General features: G+C 32.9%; 4 protein-coding genes across 4 annotated transcripts in view; 1 reads left to right on the top strand and 3 right to left on the bottom strand.

The window, feature by feature from the left end:
- LOC131851270 (espin) overlaps window positions 1-8,627 on the bottom strand; it is a 120,152-nt gene extending 111,525 nt beyond the window's left edge. The window contains exon 1 of the mRNA XM_059201747.1: window positions 7,968-8,627. Coding sequence (XP_059057730.1) covers window positions 7,968-8,407 — 440 coding nt within the window. The 5' untranslated portion in view covers window positions 8,408-8,627. The remainder of the gene's footprint in view (window positions 1-7,967) is intronic.
- Window positions 8,628-9,363: 736 nt separating this feature from the next.
- Window positions 9,364-11,931, top strand: LOC131851273 (TBC1 domain family member 31). Its single transcript, XM_059201751.1, has one exon. The coding sequence runs from the start codon at window positions 9,468-9,470 to the stop codon at window positions 11,874-11,876; it is 2,409 nt and encodes an 802-aa protein (XP_059057734.1). The 5' UTR covers window positions 9,364-9,467; the 3' UTR covers window positions 11,877-11,931.
- Window positions 11,932-12,022: 91 nt separating this feature from the next.
- Window positions 12,023-18,228, bottom strand: LOC131851328 (uncharacterized). Its single transcript, XM_059201818.1, has 9 exons — window positions 18,217-18,228; window positions 17,401-17,535; window positions 16,756-16,878; window positions 15,940-16,115; window positions 15,178-15,334; window positions 13,675-13,748; window positions 12,889-13,060; window positions 12,510-12,774; window positions 12,023-12,159 (listed from the first exon to the last, which is right to left on the bottom strand). Exons 1-9 carry the CDS (start codon window positions 18,226-18,228, stop codon window positions 12,023-12,025), a joined length of 1,251 nt encoding a protein of 416 aa, XP_059057801.1.
- Window positions 18,229-19,230: 1,002 nt separating this feature from the next.
- LOC131851207 (26S proteasome regulatory subunit 7) lies at window positions 19,231-26,020 on the bottom strand. Its single transcript, XM_059201661.1, has 10 exons — window positions 25,820-26,020; window positions 25,698-25,735; window positions 25,436-25,609; window positions 24,521-24,660; window positions 23,467-23,635; window positions 22,691-22,823; window positions 21,375-21,501; window positions 20,624-20,720; window positions 19,908-20,116; window positions 19,231-19,422 (listed from the first exon to the last, which is right to left on the bottom strand). Exons 1-10 carry the CDS (start codon window positions 25,890-25,892, stop codon window positions 19,278-19,280), a joined length of 1,305 nt encoding a protein of 434 aa, XP_059057644.1. The 5' UTR covers window positions 25,893-26,020; the 3' UTR covers window positions 19,231-19,277.
- Window positions 26,021-26,238: the final 218 nt, after the last annotated feature.

Genomic DNA, 26,238 nt, shown 5'->3' with positions numbered 1-26,238 from the left:
ATTAGATTCCAATTTTGATTACATTGTATCTGTCACTGTATTAACGCATATCCCCGAACCCTCTCTATACAAAATGTGTTAATATATCTTATAACGGAGAAAGGGGATGGTTAGTAATGTGGACTAAGGATTCCATTACTAATAATATACCATGTGGTTGATCTAACCTGACTTCTCCTGACCAATACTTTTAGCAGGCTTATCTTTATCATTAACAACTCTGTACAGAAACGCATTACTTGTGTACATATAATAACATCAAGGGGGAAGGGAATTTTAGTAATGTGAATTAATAACCACATTGCTACCAATGTATTATGTCAGGTAGACCTCCACTTGGATCTCCCTGGAAATCATCGTGATAAATTCATGGGGAATATTCCTCGATGGGCTAACTGACCTAACGTCATATTCATCTTATCATCCTCCACTGGTGCCCCGCCAGCGTAAACCGTTCGTGCAGGCGGGTGCGCCATTACATTATCACCCATGAAAAAGAACATCATCATCAGCGCATGAGAGTAACAAATGATGTAATCCATTTCATACAATTAACACTTCTACAATAAATATTAATTACACAGTGATTTAATATAACTATAAGTATAATATCTTATGAATAAGTATGAAGGTAATATTAGTGAAATGAATGTTTTAAATAAAAAATACTTTTGTTGGAAAACATTGAATTAATATGTAGCCGCATATTTTTATGTCATACACTCTTGACAAAGTGAACGTGTTTTTTTTTCTTTAATATGATAATGGAATGGTGCTCCGGTTTACGGCGGGGCACCAGTGGAGGATAATAAGATGAGCATGAGGTCAGGTCAGTTAGCCCATCGTGGTAAATTCACCATGAATTAATCACGATGGTTTCCAGGGAGATCCAAGTGGATGTCATCCCGACATGGTACATTGCTAGTAATGGAGTTACTAAACCACATTACTAACAATCCCTTTACCCCACGTTACAACAGTTAGATACCATTTATAACTTTAACTACGACTGGATACAACTAACATTCCTCATTACAGTGAAATCGAGTTAAATTATATATAAAAACCAGGTCTGCTACTTTCGTAGATAAACGCAAGTGCAGTGTCAGTTAATTACATATAATTTTCATCGAATAAACATAACGACTTGTATACATACCCAGGTAAGTATAAATATTATTTATAGTAGAGAGAAAAACCTATTACATCTTATCTGTCATCTACAACCTACCAATTATATTTATATAGTGTAGGTACATATTATATACACGAGTACATTAAACTTCCGCGCAGTAGAGCATAGCTATAGTGATTACTATAAAAAACTATACATATTTCAAAAATATTTATACAAATAAATATAATATTATATGTATATATCGAAGACGTAATATATTAATGGTTAATTTATAGTTTTAAATTAGACTTTAAAACTAAAACTTTAGAGTGGAATTTTCAATGTCTGTAGTTTCTAAGTTAATAACTAGTACCTATACTAGATGCGCAATATACATATGGTTTACTACCCTATATTATGCCCGAGAGTTCGTTAAGATAAAACTGGCCGCCAAAAAAAAAATTCTGACTGACACTTCGGTGAAGGAAGCACCCATCATCATCATTTGCTTCTTCCTTATCGGTACCGATATTATACCAAAAATTAACCTGAAAGAGCGTCGCCCGTAGGAACGTCACAAAATTCATTACAATTGAATTCATCGCATGGTAGAGGTACCAAGAAATTATAAAAGTGGTCTTATGATGTTCCCGTACCCTGGAATTTCCTGTCAGCCCTCCAAAATTGAATATAACTTGCGAAGCGAACTTAGGTTACAAGACAAACAACTGTATACAAAGCATTTATGTTAACTTTGTACAGTGTTATATTACTCATACTTAGTATTCACATCTCATACAGCTATCATTCGCTCGTCATCCTACTTCCCTACGATAAATCCCCCGTCCAATTCAAACGGGGACCGATGTTACGACGGCCTGAACCGAGGTTCGAACCCCTAGCCCTTGGCCCTAGGCGCCCTCAGACTGAAGTTGCACGAGCTGAAGACCAACTCCCGCGGCGGCGGGAGTTGGCCTTCAGCCGCACCACGCAATAAGTCCTTCCGCGGGTTTGGAGTGCCATCTACACTCGCCCCCTATCGTCGGTGAAGCTGTAAAGGATAGCAGCGGCCAACGGCAGCGGCATTAGAGTAGTCCGAAAAAAAAAGTCATCCTACTGCGACTGAGCACTATGCAAAATTGTGTATCAGTGGGGCATTACGTTTTGCGCGGGAAAATAAAAATAAACTTAGTTAAGACCTCAATCGCTCTATTGAAATGAATATTTTAATGAATATGTACTGCGCATAGAGTATATTATTGATATTAATTTATTTTCTAACACCATATTCTACCAACATATATGGACATCGTTACTGATATCTCGGCGTTGTCACGCAATGTTACGGATGTTGGCAATCCGTGTCCATCATAATTAACTGCTAACCACCACACACTTATTACACATGACAGAAGGTCCACATTCGTGCAAAACATACAGCTGTCAAGTATACCAACATAAAACTGCACAGCATTTCTAAATGTCATGTTGGTATGGTATTTATTTAAATAATAGTGCACTTCAGGCACGAGAACTTTCTTACGAGAATACATTTATTATTGCGTAAGGGCAGATAACTATTTATTATGTTTAAATGTATGTAATTGTAATTTAAATGTTTCCGCTGTTGCTACAGAGGTTTCGGATAGCATGAACAACACATGCAAGTATTCAGAAACGAGAGAAAAGTAGTTACGTTATGATATACTTGTCTATAATTACTCTATCGTTGATGACTTTTTTTAAATCACGATTTTGCTTTCCATAGACACAAGTCCATGCGCTTTTTACGTATTGTTTTAAATTCTGTTTGTTCGTTTCTTTCCTTGGTTGCCACGCGAAAAATAGTGTGTTAAGTGTAAGTGCTCTGCTTTTCATTTTTTAACACCATTATTTCATAGTGGCATCAACTTTCATAGCATCAATACTTAGCATTGATGACATTAAAATAGTAAACCTTTATTAACGGTATACACTGTCAAGGCCCTGGTGGAAGATGGTAGGATGAGCATAAAGTCAAATTCATCAGGAATTAACCATAATTGATCCAATAATAAATAGAATATGCAAAAGCTATATTACCTATAAAAATATCTTCCTGAATTTTTAATATCATTGTTACATATATCATTGCGTGTATTTAAGCGATGACTTTTCTAATTCAAAATATACATATATACACATACATATAGGTATTTTACTAAATATAACTATATTGTAATATACCTATTATTCTTAAGGAGAAAACAATCAAATTTTTTTTCTACATTTGTCAATAGCATTAATTTTTAATTAATTTGAAGCGTTTTAGCATTTAAAAATAAATGAATGACATGGTTACTTAACAACAAAATATTACAGTTGAAATTAATATTTCTTATGAACTTGTATTTAAGTTCGAACAGAGTTCTATTATTGTATTATGATAAAATTATTATTATTTATACGATTATCGATGCACGGAACATTACTGATAAATCTTCACATACATTTTGGACGTCTTTCTAAACAAATACCCGTGATGAAGAAACGGCCTATATTTACCTGATAAAATATTCACATTTCAAAAGCAAAGTATATTAACCTTTACAGCAACATCGTTCAATGAGCTAATGCATCCATGCATGAATATTGCACTACGGGCATACTGCACGAGAAAACGCAAGCATTGGTCTGTAGACTAGATATAACTAGACACATTCAAGCTAGTTCTGTTACCGGTTAGATAGAGTTATGAGTTTTATTAATATTATGTTATCTGTGGTTTTATCTTAATTAATTATAAATGCGAAAGTATGAGAGTACGTATGGATAGATAGATAGATAGATGGATGTTTCTTACTCTTTCACACAAAAACTACTGACCGGAATTTGATGAAACTTTAGATACAGTAATACAGCTAATACATCAGAATGACAAAAAAGTTATAATATAAAAAAATATTATTTAAAGTGGGCGAAATAGATAAATGCCAAATAAGTGAGATGCAGACGAAGTTGCGTGGGTCAGCTAGTGCTACAATAATGGCAATAATACAGCCGATCTGATGGTAATCGGTTACCGTAGCCTATTGAAATCATAACATAATGTTGTGTTGCCATTTACTCGTATACATAAAGTATGGCATTTGTATGAATCATATGTACGTATCTAGACTAAACTTCTTCCTCTTAGTCGACAGCGTAATCAAAGGCGATGGGATTACTCTATTAAAATTATAAGTAAGGAAATATTTTATTACAATCAAGTAATTGTTACAGATAATGTAACACGAAACTATAGATAAGAAATTGTTTTTTTATTTAGATATATTTGTTTAAATGTTGATGGAGTTGGTTTGTTAACATGTAATCAAATCTATAATTTGCGAAGTACAGTGTTTATATACAGGTATATATAATATTAAATATAATGTCAAATGTATTTAGCGGGCATACAGTCATGCAAATATTAGACTGATTTATTAAATTGTATTATTTAAAGAAAGATTTAGTGATATTTAAGTATGAGCTCTACTTTTTCATGGTACTTACATAGGAAACGTAACTGGCAACATTGCTCTAAGATATGGAATAACAACAACACAGTGCAATCACACCTAATTAAACGAGTTTTTGTCATAAAAACTGTACAATTGCTTTCCCATGCGTTCTACTAGATACAGTTCTGTCTGAGCGAGCACTTTTTATGGTATACAACATAATTTACATAAATGTAACTTATCAAATTGCACACTGATTGTAATGTTATGTGTCACTTGTCACAGATCATAGATCTAATATTACAATTTACAAACACGTATATAATTTAAACGTGGGAATTCTTCTCTTGTAAATTAAATATGCGGGTCGGACAACCTTCTAGTATGTTCCAGCTTTGTAAGGTCCCCCATCGGTGGATGAGCAACGTTTGGTTCTGACGCATCCCGGTGCGTCTCCACCACGGTAGGACGCGAGGCGGGGAAACTGAGTACAGTTACCCCCACGCGGGAAGGGCCCGCTTTCAGTGAACTCGTTATCGCAGACCAGGCGTTATGGCGGCGAGGAATAATGCTGTAGGGTTTTTAGTAAGTAGGAGTCTCACATCCGTCCATCTTCCGATCCAATCGTAGGATTTTCCCCACGTTAAAAAAACGTCTTAGCGGTGTAGAGACATTTTGATCAATAAATCCATTCACTTGCTATACCTACTAATACTGCCTACTAAGCGATAAAGAGATTATTAATATTGAGGCCAATGCCATATTTCTAGGAATATACCCAATGAGGTCGGACCCCACGTGCCCCGCCAGCGCAGGGCGGGTGCACCATTATCATCCACTAAAAAATATATCTACTATATAAGTAGATATATTTTTTAGAGCAGCTTATGTATATACATAAGCTGCTTTTTAATGGACAATTAGATACATACATACATTATTTTAATCAATTGAATATCTATTCCGTATCCGTAGTGTGACAAAATATTTTTATATATTAACGTAATATATAAAAATCTTTTGTCACAGTGTTTATTATCAAACTCCTTCGAAACGACTTGACCGATTATTATATTTTTTTTAGTATATACTGGTTAGTAGTTTGTAAATAGGTCGTAAACTATTTTTTATACTCCTAACTCTATTAAGAAATAATTTATGTGGCAAAACAAAGCTTGTTGAGTCAAATCGTACTTTTGTACTAGAAACTAGATATTATATGTTATTTATTGTGTTTTTAAATTATTATAATTATGACACAGAAATAACAGTTACATAAACCATTGAGTCAAATATACTTTTTTATTACAAAATGTGTGAAATGATAATAAAAACATACATCATTATATTTATGTAGGGTACGTTACGCGGACTTTCATTTGAAAAGTAAAATTTTTTAAAGTTGCTTTCGTTTACTTTAGGTTTTCGTTTTCTTTTAGAATAGTTTGAAAAGTTTACTAAAAAAACAAAAGTTTCCAAGTTACCTACAATATCTATAGAAGTGTAGTTACATACATATCTATTTATCTATACATATAAATAAAATTTGAGTCTCTGTAATATTGAAAATGTTACAGAGAATATAGAAATAACCGTTTTTTAATACATGCATATGAATATAAATACGGTACATACACCAAAATAAGATTTTCTAGAATTTTTGTCCGTCTGTCTGTTTGTTCCGGCTAATCTCTGAAATGGCTGAACCGATTTTGACGGGACTGTTTTTGGCAGGTAGGTAATAAGTAGTAACTTAAGCTACTTTTATTTTAGAAATATAAAGTTAAATTCCACACAGACGGAGTCGCGGGATCAGCTATATAATATATATATATATATAAATAGCAACAGCTCAGTAAGAAGTCTTTGACACTCTTGGTCGGTCACCTACATTCTACAGTGATCAAATCAACCGGGTTATTATAATTTCTATGAAATGTCCAAAACAAACTAAAACTGTTGTCGTATCGGCATGTGTTTACGATTTATTATGTAATTAATGTACACCTATTATGTAAATTGAAGATATCATAATATATATTTAACATTTGTATGTGTCCAAGAGATTTTTTTATAGTATAGGGGGTAAACGAGCTTGCGGTTCACCTGATAGTAAGTGTTTACCGCCGCCCATGAGCACCCGTAACACCAGGGGAATTGCAAGTGACTTGCCGGCCTTTTAAGAAATAGTAGGCACTTTTCTTGAAGGTTTCCGAACCAATACTATATTCAATATCATATCAGTTCGGAAATACTATTCTTGGAAGGTGATTCCACAATGTCGTTGTATGTAAATATACCTATATTTATTTATTTGTATTTTTCTATAGGTATAAATTAATATTTTACCATTTACTATCATGAAGATTATTTACTTCTTTGTTAAATTATTATTCTCATGTGTTCCTTTCTTTGCTTGTCGCCCACAATTCCACAATTACTTCAGATACTAAAGTTACCGTGATAAAATTGCTTTTAGCAATAAGCCCGCCGTATTGTTAAAAGCAATAATAATATTTATACAAGTTTGTTGAATAATATTTACTTATTTAATGTATAATACAAACAATATCATAATCTGTCTAGCTATCTATATTTTCTTCAAAAAATTCCAAATTTTACAGTCAATAGAATAGTCAGTAAATAATTGAAGTAAATTTAATCACTTTCGACGGCTAACACTGACTACCATTTTATTTCCGGCAAGTTGTTTTATAATTTTAAATTTCTTGACGTATAAATAGACGAAGAAGTTAATAACTATATAGGTACTCGTATGTATTTCCTTTTATTTTATGAAGTGTACTTAAAAGCAGGTTTTCGTATATCCTAATTATTAATCTGTACTTTAATAATAGCACAGATAATATATTAATACATAGTAATAGTGTCTTGGTAGATTATCACCTTTATTTTCATTATACAAGTCTTTAATTATTGTTTTAATTTTACAATGATAAACTGCAAGTAATGAATGGATGTAGAGAACATCTACTTGGACTACACATTACATTGCATCTATTTAAGTCAAGAGATCACTATACTAGAGGATAATCATTATCTCAGCTAGAACCATTTAATCACACTCGATTGAGAATAATAATAGCCAGTTTACAAAATATACCCTGCTAAAAAAATATTACACAGCTTTATAGAAAAATAATATTGTTGTAAGTGATGGAAGACTAATCAATATATTAATTTACTACGAGCACCTGACTATTTAACACCTACTCAATGGTATTTAAATGTTATTCATTGTATTTCATAGACATTTTTTCCCATATTCGTTTATATTTCATAGCTAATTTTTACTTATTTTAAGCTGAATTTACTAATTAAGCTAAAATGAGACAAAGGAATCTTACCCGAAATTTCCAGGATAGCAGATTGGATATCGCCTACACGCGTGAATGCTTTGTGCTTTCTTCCCACTGAAATGTTGCCCACCATTGAAGATCACCTCGGAGCAGCACGGAGACGAGCATCTGCCACTGTCCGAGCACTCTGAACCACAACATGACCTCGAGCCGTCCGTAGTGTACCAATATTCATCACACGGCAGAGAATATCGCCACTCTGGCGTTTGATCCCTATAGCTGTATCTCTGTTCCCAATGCATTGCATTCACGTCGGAGCATCTTTCGACGTAAGCGCCTGTCAACTGCTCCATGTACTGCTTATAAAGACGCTTCTGGCGTTGGCTCTGTGAGACATGTAACCGGAGAACGTTGAGGAAGCACATCTTTAGATTACGCAGGACTCGGCTAAATGCGCCAGCACTCTCCACCAGCCTGTACGTAGGCATGTGCCCGACTACCCGAAACGGCGGACGTAACGCTCGCGGAATCTCAGAGAAAACCGAGACATTTTACTATCGCTATTTATCTGTAACGCGAATACTTCGTTAGCAAGACATTCCAGCGTGATTTACTAGACGATTTCCCATGCGAATCCGAAAGGTCGATAAATCACATATTTTGATTACAGATTAATCAATACTTATGCAACAATATTCATTTGATAAACTTTTCATAAAAAAAGTTTACAATGAAATTGACTATGACTACTAATATTTTTTATCTGTGAGAATTACATTTTAAAAATCCCGCCAAAAATGACAGTCACTATCAAATGGAAGCAATATAACGCGCGTTAGCGCGCGTCGTGGCTGCCGCTACACTGCGCTGGCCAGCAACGATAGCACAACCGTAATCATACTCTCTTTACGTTAATTTAACTCGCATTTCCCCGAGAGTTGAAAAACAGAACTGTTTATGGAGAAAATACGCCAAGACTGATAATAATTAGGGTCATAATTTGTTACGGCAACAGACGCTCCATTTTATCTGTCATGCCGAAATTTATTATGTCCAATTAGATGTATTTAAATGGTGATTGGGCGATAATTATAATATTTTATTATTACGTGATATACAGTTTTCAATTTTTTATTATTTAAGTCACCTAGGTATTACTGAGAAACTCAATTTATTAAGCATCACCTTACCTGCTTGGTTGTCATAGCAACAATAAAACATCACAAATCATATAAATCAGCATAGATAATGTAAACAAACAAGTCTTGCTGATTGAAATAGGTTAATCTCTTTATTTACGATAAGAATTTAGAATTAAAAACCTAAACACACAGGTAACACAACTTCAAGAATAAGTAATATTGATGAAATTGACTTGTAATAAAGTCACAATCCGTCAGTGATTAAATGTCAATGCATTTTGTATTGTTTGAAAGCTATTAACTTCCCTAAATTTTAAATATTTTTTATAAATAGGTAAATAAATAAAACATGACAATAATTTTAAAACTTGTGATGAGTGGTGAATTTTAAAAACATATTACATAAATGGATCGTGCACAGTTACAATTCCAAAACGTCGAAAAATATGATTTAAAACTAAAATCGAGACCTAAGGATGGGGTGATACTGCAATTACACCATACAGTTCGTGATTCCAACGGTGAAAATCGGAGGATTCGATTCTCGTCTGGTATATTCAATGATTTGCATGAGAAACTAGCGTGTGCTGATAACATAGGTAACGTTTTTGTTTTGGATTTCACGGATCTTAAATTCTGGAAACTAAGCAACGTAGGAACTTGTACCGCATTACAATTTCTTCCCAATAAAGATGACATTTTAATTATTGCTAGTTCAAAAAAATATGATATAAACTTTTTGGATATCGATAGTGGAGAAACTACCTTAACTTTGACCGGTCATACGGCACCTGTGAAACACGTCTCATTTTCTAACAGTAAAACTAATAATTTGCTAACTGCTAGCCCTGTAGAAGCTATATTATGGGAACGTCGAAATTACACGAAATACTTTACTCTAAACACGTACTTAGGTGCACAAATTCAGCAAATAATGTTCACACCGGCCGGTGATTATCTTGTAGCGTGCTTTCAAAATGACACTGTGCAGATATGGAAAAATGAAACTATGAAATCAGTGAAGCAGATTATACCAAGTGAATTAAAACATTTGAAGAATATTGCTTTCACTATGAATGGTCGAGCGATGGCTATGGCGGGTCTGACACCAATGTTAATATTATTTAGCATGGATACATGGAAGGCTTTAAAATCAATTAATTTAACAAAACACAACATAAGCGGAGCCCAACAAATAGCTTTTATACCACAAATATTTGACGGCGGTGCTAATAAAATCCTTGCTATATTAAGTAGTGACTGCAATCTTCATTTATTGGATCTGGAATGTTTAAATGTTATACATAGTATATGTCCAGAGTCGTCTTGCATAAAAAGATTTGTTGTAAGCCCTACCGGAAAATATTTTCTTTGTGTTTTACAATTAGGAGAAGTAAATATTTACAACTCTTCATATGTAATGGATTTAACGCAAAATTTCGCCGATATAAAGAAACCATGTACGTCGACGCAAAAATTGATTAGCCAAGAAATATCGCCTTCTAAAGCTGAAGTAGAGCAAAAGATGCGGATATGCATGGATAGTGCAAGATTAAGAAGAATTTTGATGCAATACGGCGAATACCCGGACAAGTTTAGATCAGTTATATGGAGATCCCTTTTAAATACACCAAGAAATAAGAGTGCGTATTCATCTTTAATTGATAAAGGTATACATCCAGCTTACAAAGACATCGAAAAACAGTTTACTATTCACAGTTCTGTTACACTTAAAAGTTTAAAAAGACTACTGTCTTGCCTCGCACATTGGTGTCCATTATTTGGTGTAATGAAATTTCTTCCAGCGTTTGTTTTCCCATTCGTCAAAGTATTACAAAAGGATCCTTTACTGTTATTTGAATGTGTAGCTACAATATTATTGAATTATTGCCAGCTTTGGTTTGAGTATGCACCATTTCCTCCAATTAGCATTTTAGCTATAATTGAAAACATCGTATCCGACCATGATGTGCATCTCTTAAATCATTTCTGTGAAATTGGCATCACAAGTCAAACATATGCACTTAAGATATTAGAGACAGCTTTTAGTGAGGTATTAACATGTTCTGAATGGCTAATTCTTTGGGATCACATACTGAGTAATGAACCAGCCTTCATTGTAATGGCAGTTGTGTCATACAATATAGTGCAAAGAAATGCAATAAAAAGATTGAAAACTCATGAACAACTGGATAACTTTTATCATATGCAAAATCCTATAGATAAAAAACATTTCTTAAAGAAAGCTTATGTTTTGTTGAATGATACTTCTGAAGACATACATCCAAAAAGATTTTTTAACAGTTTTATATCACTGGATAAAGGAGATTGTTATCAACAATTTACTGGTTATCCAAAAGCAACTATTTGTATGAAGTTAGCTAAGAAGAGTAGAAAAATTAAATCGCAAAATGATGGAAGTACTCTAAAAGAAATGACTATAAAAAGTCAAGAAAAACAAATCAACGAAATATTAAATAAGGACGAGGATAATGATGAAGAAAAATTTAATAGTGACGAGGAAAATTTCAATGAATGTATTAAAAATCATAACAAACATACTTACGATTTACAAGACAAAGGAGATTTTTGTATAAAGCAAAACATGAATACTGTAGCATATCCTACAACAATTCATTTACAGCGAAACGTGGAGCAAACTGATACTAAATCAAATAGAAAAGATAATATATGTAAACATTCAACAAGATTAAAAACAAAGAAAAAGTGTAATGATAAAAGGAATGATAATTTAGAAAAAGAAGTAGCAAAATTGATTAAAACGTATACGAACTCTGATTTATCTGATTCATAATTTTACATCCAATGTATTATAGTGCAATAATTTTATTGTACAATAGATTAAGAAATGAAAGAATTGATGTTAGTTTCATAAAAGATTCTTGTATTTATTTAACATCTGTTTTATTAAAATAAACGTGTTTTCTTAATTTCGTTGGCTTACTCTTTTTTTAAGGGTTTTGGTATAGTTGATTTGATATGACTAAATTTCTTCTTAGCTGAACTAATGTTAGGACTAGATACCAAATTACTTCTGGGAGAAAGAACTGGCACTACTATTTTTGGCCGAAATAAACCTGAAAGTAAAAAAAATCATAATTGAAACGGCATCAGAACAAAAATATACATTGAGGGTATTTGAATCTATGTGGATATAATTTTTTAACAAATTTTCATTTTTTATAGTGTTATTTCTCATATTTATTATAATAAAAGTATTAAAACATACTTTTATTGATTAAAATGCAAAATAAAAAATCCGATTTTAGATTCCGATTTTATATTTACATTTATTTGCAAATTCGTTTCCTTACTGTTATTTAAGCTGAATAATTTTATGTGTAAGTAAATTAGAATGATTTTATTATATATAAGGACTCGCGAAATTCTATATCTAATTTAAAATTCTCTCGAAAGGAAAACGTACTGTTTAATTTACTGCCTTTACTATCTGGTGCTTTAACACTAGTTTTTATACTGGAACTGTGTTTCTTGCTTTTGAATAGACTTGGAGATAGACGACGCAAACGCGAAGGTTTTCCGTCCCCACTGGGAGACTGTTGGGATGGACCCAAATTAGATGTTGAAGCACTCTCAAAACGCTTGAGATGACTTTTTGGAAAGTCTTCTTGTACTGAATCCAGACCGGATAGATTCGGGCTGGAAGCGAATTGTGCCCTTGATATTTCACCCTGAAAAAATATGTACAACTTGTTTATCTACAGCTACGAGGTACATATTTATTTTTTCGTAAAACATCTAGCACAGAGTAATAAGAATTTATGAAAAAAAGCATCAATATCTACCTTCAGCACAGATATTTTAGATACATCTAAAACCATTGATGACATAGACGAATTATTCTTTCCTTCTTCCATGAATTCTCTAATGACGGCCGCTAACTTATTACGTAGATCTTCAGCTACTTTTTCTATAGCTAGTAAACTGTCGAGAACGTTACTTTGACTCTGTATCGGGCTGAAATCGGATAAGGATTACTTATATCAGCATTTTACATCTATATCTTGGAAGTATTCAACCTTACTAATATTATAAACGCATATGTTTGTTAGTACTGATGGATGGATGTTTGTTCCTTTTTCACGTAAAAATACAATAGATTTATAAATTATATAGTTTATACATGAGAATAATACATAAGTTATAAATTTTTCGCGAGTGAAACCGCGGGCACTACTTATCATCAAAAAACTAGGTATGCAGTCGTATTGCCTGCATGATTAATTTAATAATCATTAATAAATGATCTTCCTTACTTTTTGTTGGTAAGCTAGGCCGATGATTTCATGATTCCTAAATATATATTTGCCCGAATGTCATTAACTTCCTTTCATTCTCTTAAATATAACATGTATGTGATGAAGAATTATATAACCTAATAATAATATAAAATTCTCGTGTCATAATTTTAGTTGTCATACTTCTCTGAATCGGCGTAACAGATTATGGTGAAATTTTAGATCGATCTGATTTTAGGTAGATGTGAGAATAGAAGAGAGAGATTAAAGTGGCCCACCCATAACCAAAAAATATACTCGTTATAATAAGATAGGCATTAGTACTAAACTCACCTGGAGGTTTTATTTCGTCGTACGCTGCCAGGCGTCGAAGATATAGTATATGTACTCTGCCTGCGACACATCATCTAAAACACAGCATGACAAAATAATACAAAAAAACTCCTAATTAATTGCAAACTATTTGTCTATACAATACATGTAAAAAAAAAAAATCACAAGACAATCGCTACACCGCGCTTCTAGTAAGCCACTAAATCTTTTGTTATGGGTACTAGACAACTGATATAAAAACATTGATACATTTTTTGGTAAATACAAACATAATATACATAGAAAACACTCAGAAATAAACAATCACACTCATGAATGAATTCTTCGTACGGTACAAATCTTTGCAAGATTCGAACCCGTGACCATCAGAATTAAAACTAAACCGCTAGACAATTCGTATATTTCACTACTGGAACTATTGCAATTTAATAGATGACCTATTATTGACATCTACGGTAAAACAATATTTATATGCACGTTAGATCTGTTCTAGGGTAGGCCGTCATTCGAATGTAGGTAATAAACTTACGCATGACTCAACTAGTCATGTTTCAATTAATTATTACATAATGAGAATGAATGATTTCATAAACAGCAACACGCTTTTCTACTCTCATCTCTTCTTGTGATGAAACATCTTTCCGAATGAGTGGTAGTTAAAAAAGTATGACTATTCAAAAGGGCTTCAATATAAGTTTATCTCTGAACCGCGGTATATGCTGAAGTGGCATTACTTAATCAAGATGGTTTCCAATGAAACCGACATTCATACCGGTTCCAGCGATTCTTGGCTCTTTCATCAGAGAACACACGGTCTATTCCATTATGTCAAAGTTTCCCCCGATATTTAATTCTTTCACTTTCGCATTACACTTAAATCTGTTTTCAATCTTTCAGCTGACATTCTCGGCGCGTGCCCGAACCAACGTAGCATGCCCTTTCTCATTTTTACACCGACACTTTCATTCAAACTGCTTCGACTAACTTATATATTTCTGTATTAAGAATGTTATCTACTTAAATTCTTATACCATGTAAATCTGTTTAATAAAACCATTCTTTGAGATTTTTTTCAGCTACAAAAGTTAATCAATCATGTAATGAGATCAACGTATATAACGTCAAAGATCGGAAAAATAAAATACCTAAATATTAGCCCCGATATATACTATATATGAGTATATATACGGAGCACTACGGTGTCTTACATCTTTACCCTGTAATTTCACTGGCTTATGTCACCCTTCAACTGAACCACATTTATAAAGCAAGCTGCTTGCGTTAGATATATCTGGCGCCATCTGTATCTCTGTCTCACTTATTTTTACATCCAAGCAGCTTGCTTTGCAAATTATAAAATATTTTACGCTGAGGGGTGAGATAAAGCAGTGAAATTGCGGCGTACGGTCCGGAATGGCAATGTTAGATGTTTTTCAGGCATAAAGGAGTTTCCGTCAAATGACCCTTCAGCTTGTTTAGCATTCCAGGTGAAGTATTACATACCTTATTAGAAATATTCCTGCCTTCACTAGCATTGTTTGGCGTGTGCCTCTGCAATGGACCTGGGTCCGGGAAAGGCTGCTCAGCGTTCCCCTTCACATTGATTAGAGCATCCAACGACCGATAACGGGTCGGCGTGTCTAACTTGGCTTGGAACTGTCTATAGAAAATAATATAATATAATTTCTATGTTATTCATATAAGATTGAAATCGCGATAAAGATATTTTAACTGTAGTGTTTTGTCACTTTCGATTCAATTAGGAAAGTAACTAGTAAGAGAAGAAAAGAGCTAATATATTTTTTTATACTCGTAGATGCAATTATTATTCCGATATCTAATATAGATGTAGAATCATATAAGATTTTTTTAAGAAGCAAATTAAGAATATTTTTAAGAACAAGGGTGACTATAATAAATATCGAAAAATAAAACTCATGTCTCATTCATGAAAGTATGAAGGAAGTAATAAAGAAACGATTGCATGAAGATACTGAAATCACACAAAACCAGCTTAGATTAATACCAAGCGGAAAAAACTGTTTGCTTAGCAAAAAAATATTAAAATCGAGTTTAGCCATTACAAATTATAAAACAAAAAAATCATGATGATGTGTGAAAAGAAAGGAGTAATTTGAAGGAATATCAATTAATCTTTTTACAATCTTCAAGATTTACTGCTTCTTGGGATTGGGATTCAAGATACTCGGGTTTTTCTGTACATTCTTAAGGATAAAGTAAAGACTAATAGAGTAGAGCAGTTACTTTTTTTCAGGCGTGCTAAGTTCAACCATACTCGCGGATTTGTTAGCTTCCGTGTTGGACCTATTAACATCAGATACATTGTGCTCCTTTATGCACTTGATCATCTCCCGCAGTTCTTTAGCGAAACGCTCACGGTGGGTCCTCGGCAGAGAACCCAGGAGACTGCACCCGATTTCCTATTGAAATGAAATAAATTGTGTAATTATACCTCACAAAATAAATATTCTAAATATTTTTTTAATATACAATACTGTACTGTTAGTTACCGGAGAGCCTGAATCTGATCTGTAGTACAGGTTTCGACCAAGTTCGACTCCAGAATCTTATGAGGAATAACTATTGTTTCCTTGAAAGTGCAACTATAAACTATATTGTAATGGTCCTTGTAAGTGATAAATAAAGATGATTATGATTATTAATATATTTTAATTTAATCTTCAAATATTATTTTATAATATTTCACTTTCAATATTACAATGATCCATATGATGTACCTATTATTATTTATATATCTGTGTATATACAAATATTTTGTATCTCCTGGATGATATATATCCAGAGATGCAAACGACTTGAACGAGTTTACTCAGGTCTCTTTCAACCCTCAAGCAGCTTTCTGTATAAGGTCTGTGTCAGTTTAAATGTGAGATATGGCAGTAAAATGAAACGGCGGTGCGTAGGCATCACTTCTTAGTCCTCAGAAATAGCGCTACCAACATAAAGCGACGATGTGACATCCGTGATATTATTCATGTGTATATTTTACTTTATTTGTATTTTATTTATCTTTTTTTTTATTTTATTAATAAAAAATACCTTATCAAGTAATTTTCCACCGGTAACACCTGAGACCTGCCATACTCCGCTATTCTGCTGGTTAGTCGCGGGGCATGAACAGGACGCGTTGGCACTTTCCATAACAATATGAAGTCCTGATGACTAAATTAAAAATTACATAAATACTAGCCACCCGGCCCTTCTTTGCACGGGTATATAGGTATTATACATATAAACCTTCCCGTTGTAAATTTATATCAGTTGTCTAATACCCAGGACACAAGCGATGGATGTAAATTTCACCTCCACGCGGTTCAAATTTGACCTCCTCCTGGAAACCATCATACTAAATTCCTGATGAATTAGTTACGATGGGCTAACTGTAACCTCATCCTCAACTTATCTTCCTCCATTAGTGCCAGCCAACCCGTACCGTAAACCAGGAATGTACACCATTCCATATTTTTCCCTAAAAAACCTTTTAGTTTTTCTTATATGAATTGCGTATATTATCACTATTATTAAGTATAATTATTATTATTTACAAAATTTAATGTATTTACCCATAAAACTATTATAGGTTAAGTCTAAGAAAGGTAGGTATCTCTAACACAAGGGGTATTAGACATGTCTTTCTTAAGTTCAAACAGTTATCTAGGAAAAGCATGTCAAAAAAAAGATCACCTGACAATTGATAACAACAGTTTTGGTGCCACCTCCATCCTGGCTGACATTAGCATCGTTCGTCTCGAGTGATTTGATGCTATAGCCGAGACATTGAAATAAAGAGCATAACTCTACCACATCTGCATATGTATCCTGGAAAATAAGTGTATATAACAATATTATGAACGAATAAGTTCATAACATCTTTATTGTTATACTAGCAGCCAGGCATCGTGTATTATTTATTATATTACGTTTTTTTAATCACTTAAATTTTTGGTTAATTTAACAATAATAATATTATTAAAATATTATTGTTATTTACTATACCAGACATAATATAACAGAGACATTTGGGCAAGTAAAATTTAATGCTACAGATTTGTGGACAAATTGTGCCTGTACCAGGTATCCGAAGAACCTGTGTCAAGGGTCGCCAGTTCCCCCCACTAAATTTTACGTCATAAGATTTATATGAACAAATGGAAATAACAGAAAGAATATGTGATTTTATCCATCCAACAAGGTAGAAAACCTTTTCTACTTGTAATTGTAAGATAATAAATGTCATTCTACAATAAGATCCATCTTATGATGGGAGGCAGGGCATTACAGTCAAAGAAAACTTACAACAGCACTGTGGAGATTGCCGACTCTTATGACAGAACAGAAAAATCAGAATATTCTGAACATTAAAAAATATTTTACTATTGTTTAATTCGTTTTAAATAGTTTTTCCAAATATTTGATCGTTGTTACAAGCGATCACGCCTGTTTAATTTTAATATCAGTATCAGAATAAAATTACCTAATATAATACAAATAGGTACTTACAAATTGCGACATACTTTCCAGCACTAAATTGAAACACAGATTTAAATCTACCTGATTAAAAAAATAAAAGCACGAATTAAATAATATGAGGAATTATTTATATACGATATTTATAAAGTGTTTACATTAGCTTTTATATAATTAATTCATAAGTACTTATTTTTCATACTACCGATCACTATAACTTCGAATGCCACTATTAAGTAGGTACTTAATATTGGACTACGGTCATGAGCATCTAAGAAATAATACTACCCCCGTAATTAAAACTTAAAAGCTATATTAACTTTGAGTAAATGTTGTTGCATTGTCCAGGTTTTAGTCTACTCGATATTGATTAAACTTATGGTTAGGCAGTATGGGCAATGATCTTCGGCTGTCCGAATGGAACATTTTTAAAACAACAATAACAAGCTTGCATAACTAGGAAGTGTAACATTCAGATCCGTTCAGCCATTTCACGATTATAGTAATTATAACTGAATTATATATGTACTAGCTGTGCCCGCCGTGAAATTCATTATTCTGATGTATAAACTATATTACTATAAAGTTTCATCAAAATCCTTTCAATAGTTTTTGCGTGAAAGAGTAACAAACATCCATCTATACTCACAAACTTTCGCGTTTATAATATATATATTAAAAGGGATTTCACGATTTAATTAATGTTAAATATCAAGGAATAAATCTGACTTGTCCCTCTCCCCACAAAGTTCAGTATTCATCATCATTCTGAAAGGTTCACATTATATTATAGTATATGTATATAGTTGTGGAGTGTATATGACGGAAATATACAGAAGTTGTATATTTCCGTCACATACACTGCACTGTCCATGTTACGACTGTTTAAGTTGCAAGCGTAATGGGAACCATTAATCTGGGAACGAGACGGGACGGATTGTCGTAACAGTTATAATTATTTATTATGTGATTCAATTATTTATTTAGTAATATTAATTTATATTTTAAAATATAAGTAATTGTTAATAAAAACTATTTTTCTTTATTCTATATATTTTATTATAGGAAATACAGTGATAGAAATAATGCTATAATTAGTTGTAGGTCATGTAACGCGGCGTGGCCGAGAACTTTGCGTATGACTTTATGACTTTGTTGACTGCCTCCAGGAAGTCCTTCTCAGTGGCGACTTTGCGACGGGCGCGGATCGCGAACATTCCTGCCTCTGTGCATACCGACCTGAAACACAAATAAAAACAATTGCTAAATGTATGCATATCATTACAGAGTAACTGTACCTATTTGGCTATTAATAATAATAGGTACCGCTTCACGATTTCAGGTATGATATTAATAATAATAATATAACATCGCAATATCAGGTGTTGTAATGACAGGCCTCAACTATTGTTGTATTTAATTCAAATGTAGAGCAGATATTGAACGATGGAGGTTTAAAATCTGCTACTTTTTTGTTGATATTGCGAGATTAAGCCAAAGTAAGGACTTAGGCCAAAATAGCAAACAAAATCCAAGTCTTGAAGGCATCGCTAGCGAATCGAGCCCCGGCTCAGGCCGTCGTAAGTTCGATCCCTATCCCTTAATAATTAATATAAAAAAAAATACAATTGTTACATTTCTATAACATTAAGTTAGGTCGACCACCCATAAAATTGGATGGGAGATCGATCGAAGGTGCTAGAAAATTAGTGTACATAGCATACCTTATTTCAGCACCAGTAGAATTAGGGCACAACCGCGCCAGCAGATCGAATCTAATATCCCGTTCAACGCTCATAGAACGAGCGTGGATACGGAAAATATGCGCTCGCCCCTCCAAGTCCGGGAGGCCGAACTCTACTTTCCGGTCGAGACGGCCGGGCCGCATGAGAGCCGGGTCCAAGGTGTCCGGTCTGTTCGTGGCCATCAGTACCTGGTAAGAAATTACTAATTAGCAAAAATATTATAGAGGCATGATTTATTTTGCAAGATTATAATCGGTAGATTTCTTGTAAAACCGAACTTAAGTTAATACAAAAATTAACATGAAACTATCGAAAATTTATACGTTATATATTTTTTGTATAGCATAGGTTACAAACGTGATTGGGGCTCACGCTGATATTAAGTGATCACCGCCGCTCATGAGAATTTCAACACCAGGGGAATTGCAAGTGTAGGCCTTTTAAGAAGGAATAAGCTCTTTTCTTGAAGATTTCAGTATCGTATCGGTTCGGAAATACCATTGCTGGAAGGTGATTCCACAATGTGGCTGTGGGTGGCCGAAAAACGCACGGTGGAGGAACGCCATTCATCCAGATCAGCATGGCATTTTAGTTTCAGGCGTGTAGTATAATTGTAAAATCAGCAGCTGGTAGTATATTATATTGTCCGCAATAAAACAGAAAAAAGGCAGTACGCTAGAAAGTGTATCACTTACCTTGATATTACCGCGTGGATCGAATCCGTCGAGCTGATTGATCAATTCCAACATGGTCCGTTGAACTTCATTGTCACCACCAGCACCGTCGTCGAATCTGTATTAAAAATATAATATACCGGGTATAGTATACCATTATAATCCGGGTATGACGTATCCGGATGCTCAATATCACTGGATATTACCGCCTGAGCACAGTAGGATGGTAGGTAATTCAATCAATTTTTTTATGTCACAGCAAAGTCATTATATTACTTTTGTGGGCAATAGAAAAATAAGAAATGGTTATATGTTTTTCTTAGAAAAAACTGTCGCCTAAAACTTCCAATCTGAAAGTATCCTCTTCAAATAAAAGTTTATTTGAAATTGGTTTATATATTACGAAGTCATTAAGTAATTAGTACGTTTAAAAACAGCCCAATTGTGAAAATCCTTTTTTGGAGTCAGTTAAAAACAAAATAATGGATAGAATAAATAATTGTAATGAAATACTAAATAAGAACATAATAGGATTATTGAAAAAATACTGTCATACATTTATTATATAATCTGTTTTTAGTAGATATTAAAATAAAAACTTATTTCAATGAGTAACATAATATTACAACTATTAAAACAACAAAAATATACACATTAATATAAAGAAAATGTGTGGCACCAAATCTTCGGCCTTGGTATAACACTTTTCAATATAATGAAATAATTTAAAAAAAAACATGTAATTAATCAAGCTGTGTTCCATGTATCTTACCTGGCGCCGCCGATAGCGTCGATTTCATCAAAGAAAATAAGACAGGCCTTTTTGCTGCGCGCCATCTCGAACAATTCGCGCACCATGCGGGCACCCTCGCCCACGTACTTCTGTACCAACTCGGAACCTGCGGAACATTTAAATATCATATCATCTTGTTAAGTATCATTAATATATAGTATACTAGCTGACCCGCACAACTTCGTCTGCATAACACTTATTTAATATTTATTATATTTTGTCCAATTTACATAATACCTTTCTAAATTATAGTCTGTGTGTTTGCTATAAAGTTTTACCAAAATCCGTAAGTCTTTAAAATGATTTGTCTGTCATGTCAAGTATGTCGTGCAACCTGTAACTCTACTTTAGTACTAAAGGAAATAGAGATGATATTAAAAATCTTTGATCTAGGGCGATCACTAATTAATCCACCACTTTTTTTATATATATACAATTATCCTGTCATGCAATTTATACTAAACAGCAAAAGACACTCTTTTTTTTTTAGTATAATGGAAATAGAGATGTTCATTGCAGAAAACGGTTTACGCTGGCGAAGACGTATCAGATAAGCGTGAGGTCTCAACCCATCATGACAAATTCAACAAGAATTTATCTTGGTTTCCCAATAATAAAACATGTACATTGCTGTCATGATCATTTCCATACTAAACAATCGCAAAAGACAGTCTTGCAGATGTATGTTCAGATCATTAACGCTAAATATAATGTAGAGGTATTGACTATTTAATTATACCGGTTCCGTAACCTAGGGTTAGAATTAAAAAGATGTGATCTTTCTAGAGAAAGTGTGTGTACGAATTTTTTTTTTTAAGAAAATCACAATTTTTATGGTGTTATGAGCTTATTTGTTTTTTTCTGTGTATAAAACAAATTGAAAATTATACCTAGCACAATTTACTTTCTAGTAGTAGTAAATTAGTATCTAACAATTTCGCCGGAGTTACGGCAGAATGCTAACGCGACTTCGCGACTCAAGCAATAGCGCTCGTAGGTACACCGTGAAGTTTTTTAGTGGCCAAGTACCCCACACATCTATTCGTAGACCCCCAGAGAGCGGGATGGTCTTTTGAATATATTTCCACACACAAAAATATATTTGATAAAATTGGACACTTCTTTCAGTTTGCCACTTTGTTTCCTGAGAAATTGTTTTTAATGGGATGAGTATATCACTCATTTTCCATGTAATATACTCAATGCAACTAACCACTAGACAAACACCAGTATATAAGATTCATCCCTCAAGTATTGAATACTCTAAAGTTACAATTACAATGCTAAAAACTCACCAATAACTCTTATAAAGCAGGCATCTGTGCGGTTGGCGACAGCCCTGGCACACAGTGTCTTCCCAGTACCAGGGGGCCCGAACAAAAGCACTCCTTTAGGTGGTTCGATACCAAGCTTCACGAATTTTTCTGGCTGTATTGGAAAATATTCGAATCAATATCAATCATAAGTATTTAGTTAGGGTACACCCATATAAAACATTTATTATAAAGGACATTTTTTGTTTCACAGTTTTCGATCCATTCATTCAAAGGCAAGTCTTATTGAATCTTTTTCATTTAATGTTTCCAAATGGATGATAGAATAAAAGAAACTATTAAAATGCTCTCTCATGAAGTTCATTTCAAAAAAGTGTGTTTATATTTCTTAGCATCCCAAATACTGTATAATAATAATAGAGTGCATAGTATTTATACTTTAATCCTCAGAAATAGTAACGAAGAGTCCGCCCATTGAGGATGTTTTAATGCCGGAAATGATATGGAACTGGAGTGGATGACAAAAGATGATGATGAGGTTAAGTCAATTAGCTTATCATAATTAATTCAACTGAAATTAGCCACAATCAGTTTTAAGAGCTGTCGAAGAGAAGATCATCGTCAGGAGAAACTGCAAGGAAATTGCCTGTGATATGTCACATTCAAGTTATAACTATTCAATCCGTCACTCCACCTGAGCAATTTGAACTGACCTCACTTCGGCGTAATAGTCAATTCAGTCTGAAATAGTAAAATTAACACTTTTACATAGGTTACAATGTACAGAATACACTTACATGCAACAAAGGAGTTTCAACAACTTCCCTCAACTTCTCAATCTGCTCCTTGCAACCACCCACGTCACTGTATGTTACATCAGGCTTCTCTTCCACCTGCATCATTGTAACTGTGGGATCGATCTTAGGAGGAAGTGGTATATGGATCTGGTATTTGTTGCGGTCCACACTGTAATAAAGTTATATTGAAATAGTAAATAAATTTAAATAATAATTGTGTTTTGTATACTGTGATATATTTTTAGGATCAATTCATTTAAGTTCTGTTTCAAAACATTTTTAAATATATGAACTTAGAAGGTACTAAAATTGTTAGAAAATAAATGTATTATATTTTCTGAAATAGTGTAATAGCCCTTAAGATAATAAAAATGTAGTTCAAGGTAATAACTCAATGTATAATCTAAATATATTAAGCTTGTAACAATGAACGTTTTTATTGGGGAGTTGTATCAGATATGTTGACAATACTAAAAGCCACATTCTTTCTTTACTCCCCTAAATTAGGTGAATTTGTGTAAATTGATTTATGTAAAAAAAATCCATTTTTATAAGTGTGAACATACACGAAAATATTCATTGCCACCTCCCATACAAATTTTCAATAATCCTATATTAGTGTATGTGTGTATTTACATTTTAAAATAGACCCATGTTCTTTTCAGCAAACTAGTCATATCATAATAAATATAGTTAACTGATACACTGATTCATTTTATACAAGTCTATCTTGTACAAATACAATTTTATTTTATTATGGTTTATTTTTTTGTGTACATAATAACTATAAACAACATAGTAAATGAAATATAACCAATTATTAACCAACAGGATGTGATTTCATAGATCATCACATCTTTTAATGTGTTTTGAAAATAGGAAATTGGTGCAATTAAAAATATTAACATATATGTACTGTAACAATATGACATATCATAAATATAGTAATGCACATACCATACATCTACATTGATGGTCCATAGTATACTTTCAGTAGTATATGAGTTAGTTCATGAAAATAATAAAACTATATAAATATATTTGATAAACTCACCCAACCCTCATTCCTTCTTCAATGTCAGTAGGTGCCACAGAATCAGCGAGGTCCACAACAAACTTAGCAAACTGCTTCACATTGATTATGTATTTTGGATCACTGGAATCTGCATTTATAATTTTAGTGCATCTTGCTACCTGTTTATTAAATAGTCTATGTAATATGACTATATTTTTATTTAAGTATATGATTAGTAATAAAAATAAAGTTTCTTGCTCATTCTTATTGTGATGACTCCTACACTTATTGCTATACCTAACAGTGTTGTTGACTTTCCCATAAACAAATAAATAAGTAAAATAAAGAATTAAGCTGCTTTTAATTAAAATGTACAATAGTATATCAATATAGTGAGCATGTACAATGATTAGAAATATGATCAATTGACATACAGGCAAATCCAACTTCATAATTATAAGAAAACAAGCTTATATCTTCAAAATGACACAATAATTATACTTGAAATAGCAGGATATGAAGTAAGTAATAAAAATTAATAAAGATTAATGTATAAACAAATCAGTCAGTATAAGAACAGTTTCTTTCAGTTGTTTTGTATTATATTCAGAAATTTTACTGACAATAAAACAGATATTTCAATTGGTTAATAGTAAATTCAGCCTGACAATTATATTCTTATATCTTAAGATTAGTGTTATGCTCCTTCAGTTAGAATTAAATATTCTATACAGGGCCACTATGAGCTCTTTAGTATTGTTATGGCACACACATGCAGTTTCACTCATGTGTGTGACACTTGTTAAAGTCTTTTGTAATATATATCTATATACTCATATGTTTATGTTTATATACATATATGTCTCTTGTTACTGAACCATTATGAGTGTACTCAAGAAATGAATAATATATTTAATTCTTACAAAAGATGAGATCACATATAACATGCTGTACCTGTAGTGGTTGCTCATTTTGTAAAGTCTGTTTATCTGCAGCAAGATCCCACAGAGCAGGAGGTGCTAAGCCTGTGTCAGATTCCTTGATACCTGTTAGTTCATTAACTCTCTTCATTACTGTTTGTATACCATCCTCCACCTCTTTGATGATTTTTGTGTATTGGCCTTGCCCCTAAAATACAAAATAACAATATAGAACAAAACTGCCAGTCATGATAGAATTGAAACCAATGTTAAAAATATTGTTGTTGTACACTCACATAAGATTTTAGTAGTGCTATATCACCTTCATCCAGCGCTGAAAAACAATAAATATAATTAGAAAAGACGAAAGAGAAAATAAATATATTATGGAGGTTAGAGGATACTCAAATAAACATACATTTAATTTCTTTTTCTGGTTCCTCTTTATCATCTTTTACTTTTCGCATATCATCTCCTAAATGGTCAGGCATTTTGAACTATTTTAATATACGTAATGGTATGTAATCCTAAACTTAACAATTATTTTACGAAAGTTTAATGATTCTTAGTTACAACAAAAAGCTACAAATTTGCACTGTCACCAGTCAGAAATCAGTCAAAATTAGTTCAGCTGTCATTCTGAATCATTCAACCAACACCATTGCCGCACTGACGTTCTATTTCACGTATATTCCATTCGAAATAATAAATACTGTGAAGTAAATATTATTCTATACTTATTAATAATATATACTGTTAATATATCTTTAAACGGACATATATTTGGAATATTCATAAAACTGAAACGGATTTTTTTTAATTTAAGTACATTCTGTA

This window comes from Achroia grisella, unplaced genomic scaffold (assembly GCF_030625045.1).
Source record: "Achroia grisella isolate CSIRO2021 unplaced genomic scaffold, CSIRO_AGI_Agris_v1 utg782, whole genome shotgun sequence".
NCBI lineage: Eukaryota > Metazoa > Arthropoda > Insecta > Lepidoptera > Pyralidae > Achroia > Achroia grisella.
The sequence above is the reverse complement of the archived record's forward strand: the minus strand, read 5'-3'. Positions and strand labels throughout refer to the sequence as shown.

Excerpts from the sequence above, each read along its gene's own strand:
- LOC131851273 (XM_059201751.1), top strand. The coding sequence starts at position 9,468 with ATGGATCGTGCACAGTTACAATTCCAAAACGTCGAAAAATATGATTTA.
- LOC131851328 (XM_059201818.1), bottom strand. Across the intron at positions 12,775-12,888 it reads CTAAAATATCTGTGCTGAAG|GGTGAAATATCAAGGGCACA; the intron begins GTAGATATTGAT and ends ATATTTTTTCAG. Across the intron at positions 12,160-12,509 it reads TAAAGGCAGTAAATTAAACA|GTTTATTTCGGCCAAAAATA; the intron begins GTACGTTTTCCT and ends TTTTACTTTCAG.
- LOC131851207 (XM_059201661.1), bottom strand. The coding sequence starts at position 25,892 with ATGCCTGACCATTTAGGAGATGATATGCGAAAAGTAAAAGATGATAAA. Across the intron at positions 25,736-25,819 it reads ACCAGAAAAAGAAATTAAAT|CGCTGGATGAAGGTGATATA; the intron begins GTATGTTTATTT and ends ATTGTTTTTCAG. Across the intron at positions 20,721-21,374 it reads GACGCTATCGGCGGCGCCAG|ATTCGACGACGGTGCTGGTG; the intron begins GTAAGATACATG and ends TTTTTAATACAG.